We start from the raw sequence: 12,534 nt of genomic DNA on the forward strand, positions 1-12,534 counted from the left end.
GTAGTGAAAGAACTGCGTCATTGGTTTCATTTGTGTTGTCCTCCTGAATACAGGTGACTTCCTGGGATAAGTCGTCTCCTATTGGTAGGACACTCTTTCATGTGTATGAGTGTGTGCTCGCCTCTCTTCCACTGCTTCACAGATTTTGTTTTTATTCTTTTGAAATTAACCAACTCAACAACCGCAACGTAGAATCAGTCAATCTCTACAGCTGTCAATTGGTCAACTCGTCAGTAAAACCGACCTGTCAATCAATTGCCAATCCCTTGCTGCCTAGAAAGCGGGACTCATTTTCCAAGTGCTTCTTCTGAGGTGTCTCTGTGAGGGTGTCATCTCTATCTCAAACTCTCAAACTATTTATTATATATAGTACCTGCTGTCTGCTACTGTGTACCGTCAATGAGAGTGTGGGGGTGTGGGGGTGTGGGGGTGTGTGTGTGGGTGTGTGTACACGCATCATCACCTCATCAGTATTTTTAATCAAATAAGTCAATGAATGTGTGTGTGTGTGTGTGTGTGTGTGCTTGATTGAGGCAGAGTTATGTTTTAGGACTAGATGACCCAATCCCCTGTACAAAGCTTTTCCTACATGTGACAGGATAAAGACAGGGCATGAAGGGCAGAGCTGGATCTAGTGTATCTGTGACTGTGTGTCTCACACACACTACACTGCATAAGAAACACACACATCCTGCATGAGCAAAGACCTACACACCATCTATATGGATGTTTCAGCTTGTGTTTTTAGCATTTTGGATCTGAAATTGCATATGTGTGTGTGTGTGTGTGTGTGCGCGCATGAGTGTGTCAAGAGTGTTTACGGGTATGAGTGTGTATCTAAGATTGGGGTGTGAATTAACCTTCCCAGAGAATTCCACAGTGGTTTGAACAGGCTGGACGTGGGGCTTCAGAGACGTCACACTCACCCTCCCTCTCTCCTCTGTGCCAATCTCTCTTTCTCTGGGCAAAGGTGGAGCTTAAGGTGCCCGCTGCCACCTCTTGCCACACACTTCTCTGGGAGTCTGGGACAGGTTACGACCAGAGATGTAAAAGTCCGGCTTCAGAAAGTAAAAGTCCTGCCATGTATTGGTTATACCTGCGTGCTTAGCACAGGTGATTTCACTAATTAGCTGATTTACCTGATTTAAGAGTTATGCTAATTACAATCCGCTGATTAAGAGAGTGGTTGGAATAAACATGTGGCAGGACTTTATTTTCTAAAGCCGGACTTTCACACCTCTGGTTACAGTACGTCTAAAAGAACATGTATGGTACAAATCCACCATCATGTCAGATATTGTCTGGGGGGGGGGGGGTGTCATGTGCCATCTGATAAGATTGCAACATGCTTTAGTAATTCCTATAATCTAACCATCCAAGCAAAGACAAAATCCTCCATTACAACTGTACTCCCGACCACTCATTTGATCACTAACTGGCACGTCACTAAATCCTTCAACCAAGAACTGTCTGGACATGCTTTTAGTATTTGAACTCCTGCTCCGCCCAGACAACCAGAAGAGAAGTGTGTGGAGCCTCTGGTCTGCCTGTGGGGAGGTTCAGCTGCTGACTTCCTAACCTCCACCCCTAGCTCCACTCTGGGGGTTGGGGAGGGGCTGCTCTCCCCATAACCATGGTAGGGTGTCTGCAGGGGAGTGCCCCACTCAGGCCAGGGCAGGCTGGAGCTCTGTGTCCCCCCCAGGATGGCAGGCTGTGCAGCTGGGCTCCTGCGGCTAGTCCTGCTGCTGCTACTGCTGCTGCTGCTGCTCCTCGTCCTGCTACCAGCCATGTTACAGCAGAGGCCTCTGATTAGCCTACTCGCCTGGGACTAGCCATGGGGCTATGCTGGTTAATTAGACTGTCTCATTTTAATGTGTCTTTATCTGACTTTTCTCTCTCTCTCTCTCTCTCTCTCTCTCTCTCTCTCTCTCTCTCTCTCTCTCTCTCTCCAGCAGTGGGTGCTGATGTGGAGGTGTCTGGTGTGGTGGGCAGCTCTGCTCTGGAGGAGATGGCGCTCTACAGCAACAAACGCAAACTCCGCCAGGCTCGTCGCAGCCTAGAGACAGCAGTGCCCACATAACCCCCTACAGACACACACTCACTCACACACAGTTGAGATACCCAAAAACAATAGTGTGCACACATGCAAACAAATTCTCAAACACTAATGACTGAGGTGAAGTTTTAAACACTAATGGCCACACTTGTACTCGAATACTCGATACTGCACAGTAATCAGACTACACACACACACACACATTTTCAGACCAGCTTTCAGATCAAAGCACCAAGATTTATGAGTTCAATTCACCCCACCGCCACAACCTTGAGGGGTGTCCATGGACGTGTCCACCACTCCAGCTCCTCGTCTTCTGGACGCCAGTCATGCCTTTCAGAGCGCAGGGGTTGACCAGGGAAACCCCGTGTTCCCAGTGCTCTGTGCTGGACAAAGAGCAAACGCGATGCTACGAGACCACCAACACTTAACTCATTCATCTCACCGTTCTGTCATACTCTCCAGCCGGCCTTCAGTTTGCGTTTTAGAAGCTGAATTATTTTAAACTGACAACTCACACCTTTTTTCTTTCTTTTTTAATTCACACGTAGTATTTTAATGTCAAAAAAAGACAATTGTTGTATGAAGAGAGAAAACATGTAAAGAAATGTAGTTGCTGTTGTACTAACTTTTCTGTTAAGTTTGATGAGAATTGTTGATGATGACTATGCTAGAGGTATTCTGTCGCAGTTTGATGATGGAGAGACGGCTACCTTCACTACCCCCCATCCACAGGTCCTAAAGCCCACCAGATTAAAGCAGAATCCCATTTGTAGTCCTTTCCATTGTGCTCTTGTCATTGTCAGGTGTTCTTCCTTTATTAAAGTAGACATCACCCCAGAAAAGGGGGCGGGGGGAGTGGGGTTTTATTTCTGAATGCACCAATTACCTCACGGGCAGGAGAAAGGTGGTGCAGAGCCTGGCGCAATCACACTGCTTTGTGTGTCTGTCGTGAAGCTTTTCCTTTCTTTTCAAACTCGAGGCCTTGTCGCAGAGCTTTAAATTCATGACATATCTGGCAATCTGTCATATCCTCCATGTGTGAATTGGAGCTTGCTTCAGAGTTATGCAGATGAATGTAATTGTTTTCTAATTTTTTTCTTCTCTGAAACATGTATTTTTAAATCCATATTTGGGTGTCTTGCATGAAGACGTCATATCAGCCATGAGGCTGATGCTCTCCCAACAATCGTGATATTTTCAAATTGAAAGTAGGAAGTGGCTGTTGTTGTTGTGGCCCTTTTGAACTGGACGATATAATGTTGTATGACCACTCACTCGTCAAACACTGTCTGGGAGGGGAGTTTGGTTTTTTGTTATCGTTAAATAAGAGTTGGCATCAGCCTATTGGCTGGTCCTGGCGTGGGTTTCCCCATGCTGAAGTAGTGGTCTCTGGACCAGTTGGCCATTTAATCATAGTTTTCCCTGGACCATGTTTAGCTTTTCCACATCTATCCCATTCCACAGAATGATACAATATACTGGTGAAGACCACAGGAAAACTAACAAACTAAATGATTTTTTCTTGTGTGTATACACACACAAACACTCACGCACACCCACACACATTCATAAAATATGCTGATAAACATGCAATCATCTGACCATTGCTTTTAAGAGCCAGTGAAAGTTCATCTCATCTCCATGTGGACTAAATGGTACCATGCTTTCCTTTTCTACTTTATGGGGAGGACCTCACAAGCAGACATATTTTTAGCTTTGTTTAGTGTATAAAACTCATTACACATATCTGCTCTCTGGGGCTGCTCCAAACAGGCTTGTGAAGGTTGGAGCTCATTTGTACTTTTTATTAAAATAAAAAAAAAAAGTATCTTTTACCATATGAATGATTTAATTTAAATCTGAAGCCACTGAAAAAAAAAAATGTTTATGGTCGTGTGAATAATGTACAAAATAACATGAAAGGCAAAACTAAACACTCATCTAATGTGAGCTGGTTCACACCACAGTCAAGTCTTAGTGGTCCAGCAGCTCTCTGCGTGTATATTGGCTTTAGTGCATTGATATGTTGTTTTTCTGCAGAGGGAGAGAGATTAATCCTTCGCATAGTGTAAAAGAGAGATAGAAAAATGTATTTTATTTTTGAGCTTTCAGAAAACAGTCTTTCCTCGGGTAGACCGCCGTCAGACCTGAATCGGAGGGGTTTTGTTTTTGAAGAATCATATCAAGAAAATAGCATTTGTGTTTGTAATTTAATTTTACTAATCTTAGCACCTGTTTTTATCTTCTGTTTTTATTGTTTGTTTGTTTTTTGTTTTTTTTTGGATTTTGTTTTGCTTTTTCATGTCGCTTTCACTGACTGAAATTCAGTTTGGTTGATAACACTTCTGAGAAAGACTGATTTTAGCTCCTTCTATTGGTTTTCTTTCCCAAAACCAGCGGTCAAAATCATGGTTCTCCAAACTAACGAGATTCACTACATTACTATAATTTCATGTTCCATTACAGGACTGTTGTTTGATCATCCATTTTTTGTTTGTTTTGGGTTATTTTCTTCTCTTGGGAAGGGGAGGATGTGGGGAGGGAGGGAGGGTTTTGCAAACGGGTTGGGGGGTGGGGGCGCAGAGGGCATGAGGACGGGGGTTAGAGTTCATCCAAGACTGTAACTAGTGAATTTGTACAACCAAAGAAGTCTATTTTGTGGTTCAGGAATAATAAAGTTTACTTTTCATTTAACATGATGATTTGTTGCTGTGTTTTAATTGAGTGGTTGATTTTACATTAGAGGTGCACTATTTTTTCCTAAACTTATAACTCGGAAAATACCATAAGAAAGAATCCGGTCAGCTTGTCCATAAATGACCCTTCTCATTTAGCTCTGTTCCTGAAGATAACTGGACAAAAGTCTTTTGTGGTGAAGTGCATTGATGTTTTATTCAATACCATCACAGGACCAAGTTATTAACATCTTGTGTGCATTTGTTGACAACTAAGGATTACATCCAGCCAGTCAATTTGAGGTGTGTTGAGGGAATTCTTCTGTGTTTCAATATGGACATCAGTACTCTGGTGGTCTGTAAGGTCAGTGCTATGAGGTGTAAGTGAGTGTAGTGAAGTGAAGGGAAAGATGATTGCTTGTGAAGGGGTGAGTTGGCGCCCTCCTCAGGTGACTGAAAGAATGGGAGGCAGTTTCATCCGCCCGGCAGGTGTGCTGTTTCTCCTGGGGCTCCCAGCCTGGCTTTTGTAACTGCTTCTCTGCAGACAACACACACATCTTTGATTATACAGCAATAAAGCATATCTATCTATCTATCTATCTAAATATACAGTCAGTGTTTGGCTTTAGTGCCTGCCGTCAGAAAAAAACCCTAAAAAAAATGTCCTATTGTGCATGTCGTGTGTGTGTGTGTATGTAGAGCATGTGCGTGTATAGAGTTCTAGAATGTGTGCATATATCTACTGTACAACTGGGAGCCTTGTCCTGTGTAGAAGTGTGTGCATTTAGTCAGGCTGGTGTGTGCTCTCACCCTTTTCACTGTCCGGTTGTGGGCATTGTAGAAGGACACAGCACTTGGGCTCTCATCTAGCAGCTTAAAGCGCATACGCTCAAAGCGCTCCTGCTCATCCTCCTCCTGGTGACACATCAACAGGCGCAGGCCGTTAGTACAGAAGTCACTCACAGTGTAGACACAAAACACTCTAAGCTCATGTTACGACTCGTCATAGGACGTCATGATATCCAACACAAGCTTGATGTATTGTTAATCAAGACTAAAGCTTTTAGTCGAAAGAAGCTAGAGGAACATGCAGGGTGAAGGTTTTTTATCATCTAGCACTATCCATGTGGGCCTTTGTCTATAGTGAGTGGTGCAGCACTGACCAGGGCTAAGGCCTTCTCCACGGGCACCAGACCCGGCCGAATGGTGCCACCTGCCCGCAACACTCCCTGCACCTCCTCTGGCAGCAGGAAGGATTCGTTGTACCAGCTCTCGAACTCTGTCACGCACATAAACACATAAAACACACGTATGCAAACTCAACTTCATATATCCATATCTAACCTTGCCATCTCAATTCTTACGTTCAACTGGTTTTGCCACCATGAACATGGAGATGGTGTACATGTAAACACAGCCCAGGCTTTCAAGTGCTTTCAGTCAATAGACTGCACTTCTGTGCATCCACATCTGAGTGACCAATAAGTTAACTGCCAATATATCAACTTTCTTCCCGTACCATCAACCGTTGTTTATTCAGGGGAAATGATAGATAAGTGTTTCTAAGCAAGAGTGAGAGGTCACTCTTAGCTTTTCACACACAGCAGTAGGCTCAAAACATGATTTCTGATCCTCACCTATGACACAAAGACTACTGGCTGCTGAGTGGCCGTGCTGGACTGACCTGTGAGCAAGCGCACCCTGCACTGGTCCACCAGGTGCTGGCAGTAGCTGACCTCCGCCCTGGTGCCGCACAGGTCCTGGTAGTCCTGTCGGTACTGGGCCTTCAAGTCCCTCAGCTTCAGCACCAGAGTCACCTCTGCCTCGTCCAGCACTGGCTCACCATCAGACCCCACAAACTGCCCTTCAGGCCCAGGGTGGAGACAATGCAACAGGTGTTTGCATACAGGTAATGTTTAAAGCATTTGGTTGGAATTCATTTGGAATTGGCACTTGAGGCACTGATACAGGCATGGTAAGTTTCCAAATATGGAGTTGTCATATTTTTAAATAGTAACACTCAAGGCTTAAACTTAACTTATTTAAAGCTTACTTCATATCAACATATAAATACATAGTCAATATAGTATAGAAATATGAAGTGAATACTTCATATAAAATAATATATAAAACATATCTATGCAAAGATGAAGTTCTGTCATATCTATGACCATTATGAAACTACACCGACACAAACAGGTTCAATGTGTTCCAGCATACGTAAACAGGTTTAGAACATTTGGCTTTTCAATGGAACTGGTGGAGTGACTTATGTCACTGAGTGTGTGCATGGGCCTGAGTGAGTGAGTGAGTGAGTGAGTGTTTAGTACCTTGGCTGTCCCTGTGCTCTTGTCTCTGACGCAGGGTAGTGGCGGCCTGGTCGATCTGGCCCTTGGTGGCGTTGACGCTGTCTGTGAGCTCACGCAGGTGAGCGCGTCGCTCCAGCAACACGGCCTTGTTCTCCCGCAGGATACGGTTCAGCTCGCTCCCACACTCCGCCTTGAAGTCCTCAAACGCCTCCTCTTTAGGTGGCGGACTCCTGAGGGTACAGGCGCTCATGGGAATAAACGAGGTGCCATTGTTCCTGTACCAACTATACGATTTATAGCACAATGTAGGCCACACCATACATTATCAATTAATAATGCTACATCTGTCAGGTCTTTAAAAACTGTTGGTCATATGGACTATCATGTTTAAGAATCTGAAGAAAAAAAGAGATTTCATTAAGAAAAGTCGGATAGGTATTTGTGTCATGTAGTTCAACATATAGTTGATACTTGAATAGTATATATGTACAGTATATATTTGAAAGGACCATAACTACCGCAGCACACAAAGCAAAAACAGTATGATGACCACATACTCATAAACAGTTTGGTCTCTGGCCGAGAGCGGAGGAGAGGCTTGAGCCTGCTGGTCCTGAGAGGTCTGCTCCACGGTCCTCTGGCCGGAGCCCCTCCTGATGGCCTGGCCACCATTGGTCTGCTTCCCGGGGCTACCTCTGTAGGACCACACCTCATTAACAGAGGATCACCCACACAAAGTAAACTAATGGCAACAAAACATCATAGCCACATTTCCACCAAACTAACAACTCAGCTACTGATTTTGTCTGTACTCCAGAGGAGGAGGTTCTACTCACTGATTCTCTTTGCCTTTTTTGGTCCTGTTCTTGCTGGTGTTCTGCACATCAATGTGTCTCTGAGACGAGGCGGCAACTCCAACGCCAAAGCCACGACCTTCGACCTCTCCCATGGTTCCCATGGTTCCCCTCGCCTAAACAGGTAAAGTCCAAGATGGAAGTCTAGGCAATACTGAGGGGTTCTGCTATCCAAAGTTAGTGAATTGTTTAGTGAGCTGATGGCTCTGGACTTGCCTTGTCGGCGGCAGGCCATGGGGTGCTGTGAGGTTTCTCCACCAGGCTGTAGTTGTGGCTCAGCTCATCCCTCACCTTCTGCTCCTGCTGCCTGTGTGGACACATAGAGCTGTTTAGTTGGAGTGCAGCTCAGTCCAAATGAACCAAGCAGCAGTTTAAGAAAGAAAGGTCTCAGCATCAGAACACAGAATGACTCTACACAGCTCAGCATACAAGGGGACTAGCACTGTACGGTCTATTTACCACAATGACAACAGATGGTATGTACTCACTGAATGGCCAATTTGAATTGTTTAAACGCTTCTTTGACCTGTCTGATGTTCACAACCTATTAAATGAGACAGAAAGATTATTAACAACATGTCTATTATTTAAGTTATAGCCCCCGGATTGATGTTCAGCAAGATTTTGTTTGGTTCTTACACTGATCTCTTCCAGACTGCCGTCCAGGAACTTCTGCACCTGATCCTGAACCTCTGCCACCTGGCTGTCGGAGAGTGGTTCATAGGAACTTGCTATCCTGTTTGGCTAACACAAAACAAAACAAAAAAGTGATACACAATTGACTCCACTGTAGTCTTTTAACTACAAAATCAGAACTTAAAAGCCAGAAAGAATGTCTTCACTATGCGTTGAATGGCACTGCTAAATAGCTTAAAGTATAACTCTGGCGGAAATTGACCTCAGCTCCTGGCCTTTATTAGCTAATCCACTGTTTGTGATTGTGGGCTATAGCGTATACCGGTGCAAGCTCTGTAGTGCTTGATCAATGAAAAATACTGTCTCCACCGCTTATTTGATGTGTTTTCATGTCATGGAGTATACATGGAGTTACACTTTAAACTTTTACACTTTTTTTCTTGAATTTCCCCTTGGGGATCAATAAAGTATCTATCTATCTAAAGATTATGACATTAACTGTACCTGTGTACGGTAGAAACATCATACTCACTCACCATATTGGTCTGAATGGCCAGGTCCTGTTTCAGCAGCTGGATTTCCCTCTGCAGTTTCTTCATCTGCACCTGAACAGCAACACAAAGCATTTCACCTCTGAACCACTGACTGATGTAGTCATGATCGATTGCTTCCGTAGTACAAATTCATTCTTGGGCTTGTCCATTTAACATTTAAAACTCACCACTGGGTCTATGTGTTCATTAACTGCTGGTTCAGTCTTGATACACTTCATCCTACTGGCAAACCGCAGTGTGGAGAGCTGCAAGGGTCAAGATGATCAGGTGGTCATTCATATTTCACTCACAGACATTTGTGCACAGACACAGAGAGTAACAGACAGTAACAAACATTTGCCACCATACCTACAAGTGCTTTCAACTTTCATGGTTCCTACATGTACATGCTGAGAGCCATACTCACTGTTTCCTCAATCTGCGTTGCTTCACCATAGATGTTGGCCACCAGGACTGTGTTACAGTTGCCACCTGCACAAAGCACCCAAGAGACAGTTTTAGGAAGCCTGAACTCAATGAACCTGAGTGACAAGGTGAAAGCATGCATGAGAGAGAGAGAGAGAGAGAGAGAGAGAGAGAGAGAGGGAGAGAGGGAGAGAGAGAGAGACCATGAGCAATGTGAGGGGATCAGAGATGTGAAAGTCCAGTTTCAGAAAGCAAAAGTTCTACCATGTATTGGTTCTACCTGGTGATTTCACAAATCACCTGATCTACCTGGCTTAAGGGTTGTGCTAATTAGAATCAGCTGATGAAGTGAATGTTTGGAACAAAATGTGTCAGGACTTTTACACCTCTGAAGGGGACCTAAACAACAGAGTGAGATTGATCTGTACAGAAGACATGGGGACACATCCCAAGCACTGATCCATGATGTCTGTAGGGAGGGCTTACCCAGGGAGTCTCTGAGGGCATGGGTGAGTTTGCTCTGTCTGAAGGGCACGTGCTCCCTACGGCGGTCAGCTAAAGCCAGGATGGCCTGCTCCAGGAAGGACAGGGACCTGTTGATGCTCATGGCCTCCTTCTGGACCTGACCCTCAGACTAGACGCAGAGAGAGAGGAAATAGAGATCAGGTAAAAACCAGATGCTTGATAGAAAAAAAAACTCTTCACTTCAATTCATATTAAAGTGGGATATTATGCACTGTTTTTCCCCATGTCTTGACTCACCCCAGTTTTACCCAACCTTTCAGACCCTGCCAAGTCCACCAGGTGCAGTTTGGAGGTGATGTACATGGCATCTGATAACGTACGGGAGCGAGACTGCAAAATGCAGTCAAGAGTAAGTACACTGTGGCAAGCCTGCTCAATGCTGTCAACACAGTCTTTGGAAGGCTGTAGGGAAAAGTGTGTTTATTGCCTACCTCAATGTAAATAGTGAAGATACAGTGAGACCTGGATGAGTTCTTGTTCATGGCATGTGACCCAATGATGCGGTTCATCTCTCCCTGATGGAAATGCGTGCACACAATAAAATTAAATCTACCCAAGGCAGACTCTGTTTTTCAACACATTAGAGATTCAACATAACACTTTCACTCATTTCTTACTCACAATTCATGGAACAGCTAATGACAAACTCTGAATGGAAGGTTGGCAAAGTATCTGGAGTTCAGTAAGGTGGTCAGCTCTGGTCAGTCATATTACCTCGAACAGCAGGTTCAGCGCCTCTTCCTCACTATGGACAGAATGGAGGGAGAGCCCTTTGACCGACACGCTCCCTCCTGCCTCCTCCACTACCGTCAAGCCGCCCGGCCCTGCCCTGGTCCCACGCACGGAAGACAACAGGTCCACAAGCGTCTCATTGTAAATCTCCAGGTATGATAAATGGATGGTGAAAGAGAAGTTCTGACGATTCTCCACCTCACCGAAGACCTGTGTAGTGATAGATAAAGAGAAATCAGGGGGAATCTGTGCAGTAACTAGCGTTTCAATAAAGCATAAGATATCGATAGATAGATAGATAGATAGATAGATAGATGTGCCTCATGAGGACATTATGAGGCAAGGTATCTGTGCATAATACTCCACTGGATGTAATTGAGAGCTTAGTACTTGTTGTATGGCTCTGGGGATGAGGCCTCTTTGCTTGTAGCTCTCGGTGGCTCCTGTCATGGTGAAGGTCTTCCCTGCCCCAGTCTGCCCAAAACACATGACTGTTCCTGCGGAGCAAACGTTGAAATGCACTGTTGCAGTAAAAATGAATCATTTAGGCAATTTGTAATGTCTATAGCTTTGCTATTCATCTAACCTTCCACGGCCTGTTAGTACTGTATTATAGCATCAGTGTTTGATTAATCTGTGTGAAAAGCCTGCTCTGTCTTGGTAGAGCACCCAGAATCCTTACCATTGTAACCCTCCAGCGCTCCAAGGACAACCTTATGAGCCACAGTGTTGTAAACATCTTCTTGGGAAACATCATGCAAGACTCCACTCATTGGGAAGGACCAAGAACACAGCTGGTTGTTCACCACCCCTCTCTTAGAATCTCTTCTTTGACGGATATTGATTGTCTGAGAGAGAAATTAGGGTAGTTACATATGGGAATGCGGGAGGTTATGTCTGTCAGGATTTAGGCTACATCAAAGAAATACCAATACTTGATCCTGCAGTGTCTGATTCATGGACATTTGCCTGACATACCTGTCCATCTGGTAAGTATTGAATGAGCTCTTGAGCGAAAGTTGCAGTCGGACGGATACGAACAAACACCTTGACTTCACTGCCATTGTCACCCATGGCTGTTAGGAAGATATGTAATGTAGGTTAGCCTAAACATTCTTTCAAATACTTTCACGTCAGTCTGATTGAAATGCCCGGTCAAAGCTAGTCAAGTTATCTAGCGTTTCTGTAGCGTCAACGTTACTTTGTAAACTGCAGTTTTTTATTGAACAAAATATAACGCTCATCACGATTCATCAACGGCTTCTCAAAACATGATATATTGTTTATAATGTTACAAGAGTAACTCACCTGTTTTTGTAATTAAAGAAACATCAGTGGTTGGAGAGAGGTGGGTTTTATCGACCACCGACAATATTGATCATGCCATAATTTCAGAATGTCCTGAAGCTCTACTGCTTTGTTGACATCGTAGTCATGGAGATTGTAGAGCATTCCAATAGATGGCGCTGCGGACAATCTGTGCGCTTTATAAACCTGGGGCCTGTGCTTGATCCAATCAATCACCCTTCTAAAACTTCCCAGCATGATTAGAGATGCAGGATATCGTTTTCTTTATATAACAATGGTCATAGCTGTGCAATGGTTTCCTTCTGTTTATATTTGTACATCTTCCAAACACAACTATTGTTACTATGCCTAGACATGACTATTGAACTCAACATATTTACCAAGTGACACACAATAAAAAAAGGTATTCATTAACATTGATTGTTTTAAGATTGTGCAGTCACATCTTCTGTACATTTATGCATATCTATAGTCATA

General features: G+C 44.1%; 2 protein-coding genes across 24 annotated transcripts in view; one reads left to right on the forward strand and one right to left on the reverse strand.

Moving 5' to 3' along the window:
- Positions 1 to 4,584, forward strand: part of scrib (scribble planar cell polarity protein) — an 85,085-nt gene extending 80,501 nt beyond the window's left edge. For 14 of the 22 annotated variants that reach the window (XM_062521268.1, XM_062521275.1, XM_062521280.1 and 11 more), the window contains one exon: positions 1,953 to 4,584. In XM_062521268.1, the coding sequence (XP_062377252.1) occupies positions 1,953 to 2,080 (128 nt within the window). In that variant the 3' untranslated portion in view covers positions 2,081 to 4,584. Of the gene's footprint in view, positions 1 to 53; positions 85 to 1,952 lie in introns of all 22 variants that reach the window. The other 8 variants (XM_062521279.1, XM_062521285.1, XM_062521278.1 and 5 more) reach the window with 5 other exon arrangements.
- A 348-nt stretch (positions 4,585 to 4,932) lies between these two features.
- kif9 (kinesin family member 9) lies at positions 4,933 to 12,156 on the reverse strand. 2 transcript variants are annotated; one of them, XM_062521290.1, is made up of 21 exons: positions 12,058 to 12,156; positions 11,728 to 11,825; positions 11,432 to 11,597; positions 11,140 to 11,246; positions 10,732 to 10,959; positions 10,449 to 10,532; positions 10,255 to 10,347; positions 9,979 to 10,126; positions 9,494 to 9,558; positions 9,255 to 9,332; positions 9,070 to 9,138; positions 8,537 to 8,641; positions 8,386 to 8,441; positions 8,114 to 8,204; positions 7,880 to 8,013; positions 7,601 to 7,738; positions 7,065 to 7,273; positions 6,419 to 6,598; positions 5,898 to 6,013; positions 5,545 to 5,649; positions 4,933 to 5,267 (listed from the first exon to the last, which is right to left on the reverse strand). In XM_062521290.1, the coding sequence occupies exons 2-21, from the start codon at positions 11,821 to 11,823 to the stop codon at positions 5,106 to 5,108; spliced, it is 2,430 nt and encodes an 809-aa protein (XP_062377274.1). In that variant the 5' UTR covers positions 11,824 to 11,825; positions 12,058 to 12,156; the 3' UTR covers positions 4,933 to 5,105. The 2 variants fall into 2 exon arrangements, with proteins under 2 accessions (XP_062377274.1, XP_062377275.1); XM_062521291.1 differs by having other exon boundaries at positions 4,933 to 5,272.
- Between the last annotated feature and the right edge of the window lie 378 nt (positions 12,157 to 12,534).

The sequence above is a fragment of the Sardina pilchardus genome, chromosome 19, assembly GCF_963854185.1.
Source record: "Sardina pilchardus chromosome 19, fSarPil1.1, whole genome shotgun sequence".
In the NCBI taxonomy this organism is placed as follows: domain Eukaryota; kingdom Metazoa; phylum Chordata; class Actinopteri; order Clupeiformes; family Clupeidae; genus Sardina; species Sardina pilchardus.